General features: G+C 43.6%; 1 protein-coding gene across 3 annotated transcripts in view; it reads right to left on the reverse strand.

Annotated features, from left to right (window-relative positions):
* dock8 (dedicator of cytokinesis 8) overlaps nt 1–15,089 on the reverse strand; it is a 120,182-nt gene that overhangs the window by 67,387 nt on the left and 37,706 nt on the right. For all 3 annotated transcript variants that reach the window (XM_041901428.2, XM_041901427.2, XM_041901429.1), the window contains exons 3-8: nt 9,213–9,388; nt 7,022–7,093; nt 5,775–5,883; nt 4,161–4,373; nt 2,064–2,149; nt 967–1,033 (exon numbers count right to left, since the gene is read on the reverse strand). In XM_041901428.2, the coding sequence (XP_041757362.1) occupies nt 967–1,033; nt 2,064–2,149; nt 4,161–4,373; nt 5,775–5,883; nt 7,022–7,093; nt 9,213–9,388 (723 nt within the window). The remainder of the gene's footprint in view (nt 1–966; nt 1,034–2,063; nt 2,150–4,160; nt 4,374–5,774; nt 5,884–7,021; nt 7,094–9,212; nt 9,389–15,089) is intronic.

Genomic DNA, 15,089 nt, shown 5'->3' on the forward strand with positions numbered 1-15,089 from the left:
GAGCGAGAACTGTGCTTCCGTAGAGGTAGGGGGGCTAGCAGGCCAGAGGTGGATGAACGTAGTGCCCTCGTTTGGGTGTAGGGTCTGATCAGAGCCTGAAGGTAAGGAGGTGCCGTTCCCCTCACAGCTCCGTAGGCAAGCACCATGGTTTTGTAGTAGATGCGAGCTTCAACTGTAAGCCAGTGGAGTGTGCGGTGGAGCGGGGTGACATGAGAGAACTTCGGTTGAACACCAGACGGGCTGCAGCGTTCTGGATAAGTTGTAGGGGTTTAATGGCACAGGCAGGGAGCCCAGCCAACAGAGAGTTGCAGTATTCCAGACGGGAGATGACAAGTGCCTGGATTAGGACCTGTGCTGCTTTCTGTGTAAGGTAGGGTTGTACTCTGCGAATGTTGTAGAGCATGAACCAGGATCGGGTCACCGCTTTGATGTTAGCGGAGAACGACAGGAAGGTTCTTTGCACTCTGGGAGAGGACACAATGGAGTTGTCAACCGTGATGGCGAGATTATGGAGTGGTCAGTCCTTCCCCAGGAGGAAGAGCAGCTCCGTCTTGCCGAGGTTCAGGGCCTCCGGACAGTGGCTAAAGCCTAGGATATCCCACTGATACATCACTTCACTGACCACCAACACAAACCTAACACACTGGTCATGAGATCACCTAAAGGACGAAATGCACTGTGCTGACGAACAGTTAAAAGCAGCGGGTGATTGTCCTATCACCTCTGACCAGAACATCGGCCGTCATTTTCTGTTCATTTCCAGACAATTCTACATGTTGAATCACCACTGTTCGTCGACACCCAAGCAGGTGATCTATTGTGCACGGGCAACGTTTGCTATGGTCTGTCTTGTCAACTTCAAGCTTCAACAACATGAAGGTATGGTATTCTTCATGACCTCATAACACACAGCAGGCCAAAGAATACAGCGTTCTAAAAAACACAAAACATCAGAAGGAAACGTACCTTTTTCTTCTCTCTCAGGTCGTACAGAGCCAGGGTAGCAAACAGTGGTTCAATGTCAATCTCAAACCTATGGCGGACCGGGGAGAAAGCGTATCAGACTGTCATTTCATAGCAGCAGTGTGTCGACCAGCAAGCAAATATCACCTGTTAAAATCAATCATTTATATAATATATAATAATATAATATAATATGCCATTTAGCAGACGCTTTTATCCAAAGCGACTTACAGTCATGCGTGCATACATTTTTTTCTTTTGTGTATGGGTGGTCCCGGGGATCGAACCCACTACCTTGGCGTTACAAGCGCCGTGCTCTACCAGCTGAGCTACAGAGGACCACATTTACTCAGGATACTCAGGATATTCAACAGATGCAACAGCAATATGAAATGTGGATGCATGCACTCGCATAGCACTAAGCCTATCTAGAGAGTGATGAGTCAAACTGAAAGTTGGGACAGGCAGCTGCAAAACACTGCTTAGTACTTTGACAGTTTTACAGTGTGGGAGAGGCAGAAAGAGAGAGAGGGAGATGGAGGGAGAGAGAGGGAGAGAGAGAAAGGGAGGGAGAGAGAGGGAGAGAGAGAGAGGGAGAGAGAGGGAATGTATCCCACAGAAAGTGATGGTCTAGAGCCCTCAAATTCAACTCTGGACCTTGAAGCCAATTGGACTGCATTTTTTCCATTGTTCCCCTCTAATTAAGGACTGATTTAGACCTGGGACATCAGGTGGGTGCAATTAATTATCAGGTAGAACAGAAAACCAGCAGGCTCCGGACCTCGTAGGGTAAGAGTTGAAAAAATGCAGCATCCACTGTACTGCAGAGCTCCCACGCTAAAGGCAATGGTTCAGACCAAACTAAATGGTCTGGTTAGACTTCTCCAAGACAAATGACGGTCTGACAGTTGCAGTAGCAAACAAATTCATGCTAAAATGTCCTCACTCAGTGTTCTTCTCACACAAACTTTCTGTGGGCTACACTTCCCTCTCTCTGCCAACCTGTCAGACACACTCTGTTGATTCTCACATACAGGTAGCTAGTTAGCTAGAAGCATACAGCTATTTTCCTTCTGTGATAAGTAATGTAGTTCCCATACTTGATAGCCTGGCACCGGATGATGATCCTGTCTCCCATGTGCTCTTTGGGACAGTCGGGAATGGGCCGGATCTCCACTGCATCATCCTGGAATACCAGAGGAATGTCATGAATCCAGCTACTCATATAATAATAATAATAATAATAATAATAATAATAATAATAATAATAATAATAATAATAATAATGCCATTTAGCAGACGCTTTTATCCAAAGCGACTTACAGTCATGCATGCGTACATTTTTTTTTGTGTATGGGTGGTCCCGGGGATCGAACCCACTACCTTAGCGTTACAAGCGCCGTGCTCTACCAGCTGAGCTACAGAGGACCATATCAAGTCCAGCATGCACAGAAGCATGCACTGTATTCATGTATGTGTGTGCGTTAGTGATGCGCGTGTAAGCTGTTTGTTCACCCGCACCTGCCGGCAATTGCTAATAACCCATCCGCAACCGCCTGACTATAGGTGATAAAGTGAAAATATGAGGCCTGCAACCGAACCTAACCCGTTAATATAGAAAATGTGCTGTAGGCTACAGTCAGAGACGGTGGAAGGATTTTTTGACAGGGGGAGCAGGGTTACTTCAACTACCTCAACTAGCCGGTGCCCCTGCACATTGACTCTGCACCGGTACCCCCCTGTATATATAGCCTCCCTACTGTTATTTTATTTTACTTCTGCTCTTTTTTTCTCAACACTTTTTTTGTTGTTGTTTTATTTTTACTTTCTTTGTTAAAAATAAATGCACTGTTGGTTAAGGGCTGTAAGTAAGCATTTCACTGTAATGTCTGCACCTGTTGTATTCGGCGCATGTGACCAATAAAATTTGATTTGATTTGATTTATCTTTTGCCTGAATTAGATATGTTTCTGTTTATAATTTCAGACATTTTGTTAGACAACTTGTCTATAATTAGATACATGCAGCTTCTATTCTGTCATTATATGTTAACCTAGAAGACTAAGTAAGCCCTTGCTCACCAGAATAATGTCATAAATTGACAGAATGAATGCTTCAATCTAGTTGACATCGGTAAAGTTCTCTGTCATCTATGCTTCTTTCACAGAGTAAAGAAGTTTAGGGACCAGAGAGAAAATCCAATAACTAAAAATTAAAACGGGACAGATTTTCTGTGCAAATTTTTCAAATGACATCAGTTTGACCGGTTGTAAGGAAATAGAAAGCTGTAAAAAGGACCCAACATGTTTCTGATAAGATTTCAGTTTGGCTTGGATTCAAATTTTATGTGGTTGAAATACTATCAGCTTCATGATGCTGATAAAGATAGCACCTCTACAGACGGTATATAACTGCACATTCGCATTCTCTCAAGATGCTGAATGAGAGAAATCATATTTCTCCACTCCTGTTCCAGAGTCAAAATGTTGCCTTCATTTGGTGTATCATACTGCAAGAAATGCTAAATTCTGCAAGAGTTACTATGTGAGAGGTTATCGACCTACAGTCAGTGTCCAGATTTCAGTTTCCATTTAACCCATCTGAACAGTAGACTACAGTTCCCTTGATGTGCCATAGGCCTATTTGAAGTCCCCGTCTTGTGACTGTCGAATTTGTATATCGCCTCACAATCATCACATATCATAACACTGCCATCATCCTCTTTTACCACTTCACCAAATCTTTCCCAAACATTACTTTTCTGGCCCTCCCTTCTATTTTCAACTCTCCATTTCACAGCTTTTCTCCTATTGAATTAAACTCAGACATTGTCCATTTTGCCTCAGCGGACTGACGTTAACTTTTTCTGCCCGTTCCCAAAAGCATTTGGCAATTGGCGTAGGCCTACAGTTAGGCCCTAAAGCATTCACACTAATGCCAGAAAGCCTACAATAATGAAAGGAAAAACCTAAATGTAGCCTATAGATATAAATTGCACAAGAATGATACATTTATGGACTTTTTAAGGTATTGCTTTCTCTTTACTCAATCCACCCGCCACCCACCCGCCCTTCATACACACAATATTTCATGACCCTAAACCCGCCTGCCCCACGGATATAACTGCAGGGACAGCGGGTTATGAGTCAACCCGCGCATCACTGGTGTTTGTGTGTGTGCGCGCGTCCCTCTCTCACCTCGTCGGTCGGTGGGTACAGGGCGAACAGGTCTGGGTGGCGGTTCCCCTGCCGGGCTTCCTGGTTGAACCTGTCCAGGTCATCATGGTTACTGAAGCGCAGTAGCCCGTCCACTCTGGGGTCAGGGGTCAGACCAGAGCGGAGGTCAAAGTCAGAGGAGGTCAGGGTCTTGCCAGAGTCATCACTCAGTACCGCCAGGGAGGGGGACTTCACCTGTAATAATAATAATGACAGGTATTAGAAGAGAGGGAAGGACAGGGACTGAGGAGGTAGGAAGAGGATGGAAAAGAGAATTCTCCCAACAAAATAATGTTACTTCTCCCAAACAAAACTATATTTCATGTAGGCCTACATTGCAAGTGTTTCCAAATAATTGCAGCACTTCAAGTGCTTAGGCCGGTAATTTGCTATGCTAGTTGCCATCCTTCAGCAAATTTGCCTAATTTGGGTTAAAATATTTACTCAAATATTTTGTCTTCAACAATCCAGGAACTTGACCCTTTAAAACATATGAGGAAACATCCATCCATCTTCCATCTAACCTCCACACCCCGAACACTGCCTCACAGTGCCCCAATCCCACCCAGGCTTCCCCAATCTGGGCCACAGGGCTCCAGGCAACCCCACATGATTGCTAATGATCCCCAGAGTGCTGCAGTGTTGGAGCAAGGGACCATTAGACGCTGTGTGACAATAGGCCTGTTCTTCTCCTCTCTCTGGCCTGGAGCGGATGGGAAACCCACGGCTGGAACAAGGGGCCTTTGGTTTGGGTGATTAGGACTTGGCAAGCCTGGGGAATGGGGCTGGGGATGGGGAGAGGAGCTAGGGCTGGAGACAACTTGACTGGGGCTGGAGCTGGGAGCTGACTGAGGATGGCTGGTGCTGGGGGAAGGACTGTTGAATAGAGCTGGGTGCTGGCTAAGGCTGGAGACAGAGGTTAGCTAGGGCTTGCCGGGGCTGGGACTTGACTGTCAGGGGGTTGGAGCTTTGAACTTGGCACTAGGGGCTGGGAGAGGTGGGGCTGGAGCATGGGGTTGGCTGGGTGCTGTCTAGGGACTTGGCAGGACAGAGAACTGAATGCTGACTTGGGCTGGTCAGAAACAGACGGGACTGCATGAATATTCACGCCTCATTGTGTGCAGGGCAGGCTGGGTAAACATGAGGGAGACGGTGCCAGGATGGAGGTAACAGGAATGACAAAACCCTTCTGTGTGTTGTGCTCCCCATCCCCTCCTTTCTCTCCGTCTCTCTTTCTATTGCTTCTCTCTGTTCTCTCCCTCTCCCTCACGTTCTAGCTCTATATCAATCGATCTGAGGAGTCAGGGGATGTAGCTTGAAACAACTGTAGTATTCAGGTTTCATGCTATGCATGCCATCTTTCTCTGATACAGTACCCAGGGTATCATGTTACTCTGTTTATTTCAATCCGTAATGTATCTGATAGCTGCATGCTATACTACTGTAAACTCTGCATGTACTCTGGTCTCCTGATGACAATGGGACTGACAGAACTGCTCCTTACAGACCCAAACCCTGATTTGTTTTGTTAAAAAGTATTTGGGTTATATTTGTTGTGGTGTTGTGTATGAATTATTGTATATATTTTGTGCTTACCCGTGTCTCTTGTTTCTCTGGCTGGACGTCGGATTCAAAAGTCTGTTTCTGCAGAGTTGTGTGTAGACTTGCCCGCTCGGAATATGCACTCCAACTATCTCCCTGGCACCTGCCCACAAACACCCAACCCCAGATACGGCATGGTTACTGATACACCAGTGCCATTTTAATTGAAACAAATCAGATTACAGACATACAAACAGAACCACAGCATGTGGGTTAAAACCCTGACCAGGAGAATGTGTGTGTGTGTGTGTGTGTGTGTGTGTGTGTGTGTGTGTGTGTGTGTGTGTGTGTGTGTGTGTGTGTGTGTGAGAGAACCAGCAGGAGATAGTGGGTCTTGGCTGTAATCAGCATGTGAAGATGAAGAGATGGGTTATCACAGTTTCTCAGACATCTGTGAGACAGACGTGGGCGAGGACACCTTAGGTGAAGCATCTGACAAGGAAACCACTGATAGGTTTCCACTGTATAAACCACTACATAGTTTTCTACTGTATAAAATCACTATCGTTTTCTACTGTATAAAATCACTATCGTTTTCTACTGTATAAATCACTACATAGGTTTCCACTGCATAGGTTTCCACTGTATAAACCTCTGCATAGGTTTCCACTGTATAAACCACTGCATACTGTAGGTTTCCACTGTATAAACCACAGCATACTGTAGGTTTCCACTGTATAAACCACAGCATACTGTAGGTTCCCACTGTATAAACCACAGCATACTGTGGGTTCCCACTGTATAAACCACAGCATACTGTAGGTTCCCACTGTATAAACCACAGCATACTGTAGGTTCCCACTGTATAAACCACAGCATACTGTAGGTTTCCACTGTATAAACCACAGCATACTGTAGGTTCCCACTGTATAAACCACAGCATACTGTAGGTTCCCACTGTATAAACCACAGCATACTGTAGGTTCCCACTGTATAAACCACAGCATACTGTAGGTTCCCACTGTATAAACCACTGCATACTGTAGGTTCCCACTGTGTCGTCTGCACCAGTGGTCACCAACCCTGGTCCTGGAGACTGAGCAACTTGTTGTGCATCCTTGAATTGTTGTTGTTCCACAGCCTTTAGTCATATTGTCCCAACGCCTGCACAACAAGTAGCGCTCCAGGGTTATTGATTACTAGTGTACAAACATCAAGCATTTTACAGGTCAGTAGTGAAGGAAAGGAGAGGAGACGAGGAAAGAAAGCAGCCCCTGAATATGTCATCATAAGAAGCTTACCTCCTGCTGACAATCAGCGAGGGCTGGGTGTAACTCTGAACACAGTCCCTCACATGGGAATCCAACTCCACCCTATAGAGATACAGGAGGACAGAGAGGGAATGAGAAGGATGTAACGCACACAAATACGATAGCATACACATGTATGCACTCACTCACGTACACACACGCGGAAATATCCTCCACACACAGCCTGCATATGATCTGTTCAACTCCTTCTGCATTCCTATCTTATCAGCATTACCTGTACTATCATGTTGAAGGTGAGTGACAATCCTAAGATGCTAAGATACCACTGACAGAATGTTATCTGGGTTATAAGTGCCTTCTGAGGTATGCTTTCTCTATTATATGATAAGCCATTGTAGTGGGACCTAGTGAACTAGTGGGTGGAGCCCTTGAAACAGATATACAGTTGAAGTCGGAAGGTTGGAGTAATTAAAACTTGTTTTTCAACCACTCCACAAATTTCTTGTTAACAAACTATAGTTTTGGCAAGTTGGTTAGGACATCTACTTTGTGCATGACACAAGTAATTTTTCCAACAATTGTTTACAGACAGATTATTTCACTTATAATTCACTGTATCACAATTCCAGTGGGTCAGAAGTTTACATACACTAAGTTGACTGCGCCTTTAAACAGCTTGGAAAATTCCAGAAAATGATGTCATGGCTTTAGAAGCTTCTGATAGGCTAATTGACATAATTTGAGTCAATTGGAGGTGTACCTGTGGATGTATTTCAAGGCCTACCTTCAAACTCAGTGCCTCTTTGCTTGACATCATGGGAAAATCAAAAGAAATCAGCCAAGACCTCAGAAAAAGATTGTAGACCTCCACAAGTCTGGTTCATCCTTGGGAGCAATTTCCAAATGCCTGAAGGTACCACGTTCATCTGTACAAACAATAGTACGCAAGTATAAACACCATGGGACCACGCAGCCGTCATACCACTCAGGAAGGAGACGCGTTCTGTCTCCTAGAGATGAACGTACTTTGGTGCGAAAAGTGCAAATCAATCCCAGAACAACAGCAAAGGACCTTGTGAAGATGCTGGAGGAAACAGGTACAAAAGTATCTATATCCACAGTAAAACGAGTCCTATATCGACATAACCTGAAAGGCCGCTCAGCAAGGAAGAAGCCACTGCTTCAAAACCGCCATAACAGAAGCCAGACTACGGTTTGCAACTGCACATGGGGACAAAGATCGTACTTTTTGGAGAAATGTCCTCTGGTCTGATGAAACAAAAATAGAACTGTTTGGCCATAATGACCATCATTATGTTTGGAGGAAAAAGGGGAAGGCTTGCAAGCCAAAGAACACCATCCCAACCATGAAGCACTGGGGGTGGCAGCATCATGCTGTGGGGGTGCTTTGCTGCAGGAGGGACTGGTGCACTTCATAAAATAGATGGCGTCATGAGGAAGGAAAATGATGTGGATATATTGAAGCAACAACTGAAGACATCAATCAGGAAGTTAAAGCTTGGTCACAAATGGGTCTTCCAAACGGACAATGACCCCAAGCATACTTCCAAAGTTGTGGCAAAATGGCTTAAGGACAACAAAGTCAAGGTATTGGAGTGGCCATCACAAAGCCCTGACCTCAATCCTATAGAAAATATGTGGGCAGAACTGAAAAAGCGTGTGCGAGCAAGGAGGCCTACAAACCTGACTCAGTTACACCAGCTCTGTCAGGAGGAATGGGCCAAAATGTATTGTGGGAAGCTTGTGGAAGGCTACCCGAAACGTTTGACCCAAGTTAAACAATTTAAAAGGCAATACTACCAAATACTAATTGAGTGTATGTAAACTTCTGACCCACTGGGAATGTGATGAAAGAAATACAAACTGAAATAAATCATTCTCTCTACTATTATTCTGACATTTCACATTCTTAAAATAAAGTGGTGATCCTAACTGACCTAAGACAGGGAATGTTTACTAGGATTAAATGTCAGGAATTGTGAAACTGAGTTTAAATGTATTTGGCTAAGGTGTATGTAAACTTCCGACTTCAACTGTAGGTTCGTAGTGGAGAAAGTTACTGGGACTATTGGACAAATAGCCAGGCTTAAATCACTGCTGAACCCAGAACTCTAGACCCATGCCCTTTCCAGGCATAAGCAATATAGTAACAGGTATGGTTGACTTTACTCTATATTGAACATGTGACCATGCAACCCACCCCTTCTCGGGTACAGAGTGGCGTACGGTCCGACACTCCTTCTCCACCAGTTCTACTTCCAGGTCGTCGTCAGGGAAATCTCCGAGCTCCTGCATGAGGGCGGAGTCTCCACTCTGCAGCTGTGACATCAGAAACTCCTCCAGGTCCAAGGGCTCCACCGCGTCATATGACTGGGGCTGGAGAAAGAGAGAGAGGGAGGAAGGGAATGGTTAAATAGAGGAACAGACAAGTATTACATTGACAACACAGACTGGGACTAGAATGGACAGATATACAGTCTGTTTTCTATACTGTATATAGTATAGAGAAAAGGGGAGAAGGAGACATACAGTGCCTTGCAAAAGTATTCATCCCCCTTGGCGTTTTTCCTATTTTGTTGCATTACAACCTGTAATTGAAATTGATTATTATTTGGATTTCATGTAATGGACATACACAAAATAGTCGAAATTGGTGAAGTGAAATTTAAAAAATAACTTGTTTAAAAAAATAATACAAAATAAATAACGGAAAAGTGGTGCGTGCTTATATATTCACCCCCTTTGCTATGAAGCCCCTAAATAAGATCTGGTGCAACCAATTACCTTCAGAAGTCACATAATTAGTTAAATAAAGTCCACCTGTGTGCAATCTAAGTGTCACATGATCTGTCACATGATCTCAGTATATATACACACACCTGCTCTGGCCCCAGAGTCTGCAACACCACTAAGCAAGGGGCACCACCAAGCAAGCGGCACCATGAAGACCAAACAGCTCTCCAAACAGGTCAGGGACAAAGTTGTGGAGAAGTACAGATCAGGGTTGGGTTATAAAAAAATATCAGGAACTTTGAACATCCCATGGAGCACCATTAAATCCATTATTAAAAAAATTGAAAGAATTTGGCAAACAAACCTGCCAAGAGAGGGCCGCCCACCAAAACTCACGGACCAGGCAAGGAGGCCATTAATCAGAGGCAACAAAGAGACCAAAGATAACCCTAAAGGAGCTGCAAATCTCAACAGCGGAGATTGAAATATCTGTCCATAGGATCACTTTAAGCCGTACACTCCACAGAGCTGGGCTTTACAGAAAAGTGGGCAGAAAAAAGCCATTGCTTAAAGAAAAAAATAAGCAAACACATTTGGTGTTCGCCAAATGCCATGTGGGAGACTCCCCAAACATATGGAAGAAGGTACTCTGGTCAGATGAGTCTAAAATTGAGCTTTTTGGCCATCAAGGAAAACGGTATGACTGGCGCAAACCCAACGCCTCTCATCACCCCGAGAACACCATCCCCACAGTGAAGCATGGTGGTGGCAGCATCACGCTGTGGGGATGTTTTTCCCATCAGCAGGGACTGGGAAACTGGTCAGAATTGAAGGAATGATGGATGGCACTAAATACAGGGGAATTATTGAGGGAAACCTGTTTCAGTCTTCCAGAGATTTGACACTGGGACGGCGGTTCACCTTCCAGCAGGACAATGACCCTAAGCATACTGCTAAAGCTACACTAGAGTGGTTTAAGGGGAAACATTTGAATATCTTGGAATGGCCTAGTCAAAGCCCAGACCTCAATCCAATTGAGAATATGTGGTATGACTTAAAAATTGCTGTACACCAGCGGAACCCATCCAACTTGAAGGAGCTGGAGCAGTTTTGCCTTGAAGAATGGGCAAAAATCCCAGTGGCTAGATGTGCCAAGCTTATAGAAACATACCCCAAGAGACTTGCAGCTGTAATTGCTGCAAAAGGTAGCTCTACAAAGTATTGACTTTGGGGGGGTGAATAGTTATGCATGATCAAGTTCTGTTTTTTTGTCTTATTTCTTTCACCAAAAATATTTTGCATCTTCAAAGGGTAGGCATGTTGTGTAAATCAAATGATACAAACCCCCCAAAAATCCATTTTAATTCCAGGTTGTAAGAGAACAAAATAGGACAAATGCTAAGGGGGGTGAATACTTTCGCAAGCCACTGTATAGAGAGATGGAGAGATGGATTGAGAAAGAGAGAGCGGTAGAGGGAGAAAAGAGAGAGAAATACCTGAGGGGCAAGAGAGAAAAAGCATAAACGTTTTTTTTAGTTTCATGCAGAGTGCACAGGCAGGAAACGGTTAAGACAAAGATAATACGCAACTACATGATGACATTCTTAAGGTTATGAATCCACCCACTGTATTGCATCTAAAAGTGTAATTGCTAGAGGTTAGAGCCAGATATGTATTCCTTGGCTTCAATGAAAGGAATGCCTGGACTTGAAGCATACCAAGAATTTAACAACAAAAACATTTAAGAGGCAGAGAGAGAGAGAGAGACGGAGACAGAGACAGAGACAGAGACAGAGAGAGAGAAATGAATGAAAAACAGAAAGATTAATCATCCTTGAAGGCCTGGGTACAGCACAGGGACTTTCTATAACCCTCCGTCATATCCAAATATTACAGCGCTGGGAGGAGGAGGAGGACAGGTTGGATCACAACTCTGCTGTCAACAACCTCAGACCTGTCAGGAATGAGTGGACTGAGCTCATATAGAGAGTTTGAGGAACTTTACATACCTTTAGATGGAAACTTTACATTTAGATAGACCATTATCCATTCCTATCACATTAGTCCATTAATCCTCCTCATAAGAGTCTAACCCTCTGCAACCCCTGGGGAACTATGCCCCTATAACTCCCTATCCTAAGGGGTGACTGACCCTTCATGACAGTTCATATGATTGACGTGAGAAGTGTCATGTGTGGAACATCATTACAGACAAAAACAGTTTTGTTCAGTTGGTGTTATACTGTGTAGGTACTCTGTAACTACTGTGGTCTTCAATGGAATTACTCTAAACATGGAAGCTGTAAGACACGCACATAATACAAAAACAATGGTAATACAATGGCACTTGCCAAATTCTCTTCTAATTACATCACTAGAGCAGTAACTGTGTGGTTACATATACAGTAGTTCAATTATTATATGGTAATCTGTGAAGTGTGGCTCGGAAACCTTCAATAGGCCTTTAAGAACTCCAGTTTACTGTTGTAAAAATAGCGATAATGTAGTAAGACAACTCAAGCAAAGAGGATCTGAATGGAGAATAATCTGGAGAGCCCTTCAGAAAAGCTGGCAATGCAACAACTTCACACCTACAGCCTTATCCCACACAAGTCTGTGATAAAAGAGTCAAAGAAATAAACATGCTTTTTGTCACCAGAGAAGGCCATCAGATGACTATCGTAGATGAGAGGCTGCATCATAGTGATACTGCATGTATTCCAGATCTGTATCATTCTTCATTTCTATGGACTGTATGTGAGGGCATGGCATGACAGGAGGGTAGTGCAGGTGTTTCTGAGAGAGGGCTGTAGAGCTGAACCTGTGCATACGACGACCACATATCTGATCATACATCCGGCTGCTTCAGTGAGCAATGTTCCAAAGCCTAGATTTGTTACATTGATCACAGCGGACTAAAATGAAAATGTTAGTGTCCAGAAAAAGAAAGTGAACTGTTGTGCTTCCATCTGTTTTGTAAATGCTGCTCTCTGCAACAAGACTCAGTGCCAAGTGTCAAAGAAAGAAAAGAAAAGAAAAAGAGAAGAGAAAATAAAAGAAATAAGAAAAAGGAAAAGAAATGCCGCAGAGTGTTAAACAGAGGTGAAAGCAGTCCTGGATTCCTTTTGCTCTGACATGTTTTTTACATAATCCGTGGAGTTTTTTACTACACCAGTGCCATGCTAGGTGGAAAACAGGAACTTGCAACACAGAGAGAAAGACCAGAGGTAGATAGAAAGACAAAAAAAGAGACCAAAAAAAAGAGGGTGATGATGCATTCAAAATAAATGGTATGTCCTTACCAGATGGTACAAGGCTTCATTGGTTGTATTTTGTTTAGTGTGAGGAGTGAATCTGGACAAGCATCCTAAGACTCCCTAAGATATTTGAGTGAACCTCAGACATTTAAATGTTTGGGGAATCATGGCTACATATCTCCTTTCATAATATACTGTATGTTCTCTTTCCCTTCCTTAGCATGGGAGCCAAATTAAACAAATAAATGCAAATCTACGCATACCTCTGTCCTAACTCCCAGGCATGCTGCACTATGGAGCAATGCTCTCAGCTGGGCCAGCAACAGGCTGTTGTCCATACCAGCAGTCAGACTATTAATACTACTAATATACACATTTGTTGTTTTGTCTTGGGGTGTGTAGTGTTTTGTCCAATATATATATATATATATATATATATATATATATATATATATATATATATATATATATATATTTTTTTATATACTTATGAGTAACCAGTAACCTACATCCCTAAGAGGAAACTACTACACACAGGCTGTACCAAATACCCAGTCTAACAACACATTACCTGCCTCTAAACTCAACACTGGCTGCTTACACACACACATCTTAAACATAAAAGTGTAAGTCTCAAGATGACTGTTAGTAGAAATATAACAACACAGGTACAATGAATTGGAAGTAGACTTACCTTGCTGAATATTCAACATGTACGAGGGAAGTTGACAAAATGGTACATTCCGGAAACAAGAAGAGTCTCACAAGACTCAGGGACTCTCAGACCCAATTCCAAAGTGACTCCTAGCCCCTACCCCAAGGCACTTGTGTAGATGTGAAAGGAGTGGATAGGTATAAGCAACATAGTGGAATTACTCCTAGCCTTTCAGAGGGCAAAGTGGAGCCATCAACATTTTGCTAATACAGTGGGGGGAAAAAAGTATTTAGTCAGCCACCAATTGTGCAAGTTCTCCCACTTAAAAAGATGAGAGAGGCCTGTAATAGTCATCATAGTTACACGTCAACTATGACAGACAAAATGAGAAAGAAATTCCAGAAAATCACATTGTAGGATTTTTAAGGAATTTATTTGCAAATTATGGTGGAAAATAAGTATTTGGTCAATAACAAAAGTTTCTCAATACTTTGTTATATACCCTTTGTTGGCAATGACACAGGTCAAACGTTTTCTGTAAGTCTTCACAAGGTTTTCACACACTGTTGCTGGTATTTTGGCCCATTCCTCCATGCAGATCTCCTCTAGAGCAGTGATGTTTTGGGGCTGTCGCTGGGCATCACGGACTTTCAACTCCCTCCAAAGATTTTCTATGGGGTTGAGATCTGGAGACTGGCTAGGCCACTCCAGGACCTTGAAATACTTATTACGAAGCCACTCCTTCGTTGCCCGGGCGGTGTGTTTGGGATCATTGTCATGCTGAAAGACCCAGCCACGTTTCATCTTCAATGCCCTTGCTGATGGAAGGAGGTTTTCACTCAAAATCTCACGATACATGGCCCCATTCATTCTTTCCTTTACACGGATCAGTCGTCCCTGGTCCCTTTGCAGAAAAACAGCCCCAAAGCATGATGTTTCCACCCCCATGCTTCACAGTAGGTATGGTGTTCTTTGGATGCAACTCAGCATTCTTTGTCCTCCAAACACAACGAGTTGAGTTTTGACCAAAAAGTTCTATTTTGGTTTCATCTGACCATATGACATTCTCCCAATCCTCTTCTGGATCATCCAAATGCACTCAGCAAACTTCAGACGGGCCTGGACATGTACTGGCTTAAGCAGGGGGACACGTCTGGCACTGCAGGATTTGAGTCCCTGGCGGCGTAGTGTGTTACTGATGGTAGGCTTTGTTACTTTGGTCCCAGCTCTCTGCAGGTCATTCACTAGGTCCCCCCGTGTGGTTCTGGGATTTTTGCTCACCGTTCTTGTGATCATTTTGACCCCACGGGGTGAGATCTTGCGTGGAGCCCCAGATCGAGGGAGATTATCAGTGGTCTTGTATGTCTTCCATTTCCTAATAATTGCTCCCACAGTTGATTTCTTCAAACCAAGCTGCTTACCTATTGCAGAT

Source organism: Coregonus clupeaformis, chromosome 16 (assembly GCF_020615455.1).
Source record: "Coregonus clupeaformis isolate EN_2021a chromosome 16, ASM2061545v1, whole genome shotgun sequence".
NCBI lineage: Eukaryota > Metazoa > Chordata > Actinopteri > Salmoniformes > Salmonidae > Coregonus > Coregonus clupeaformis.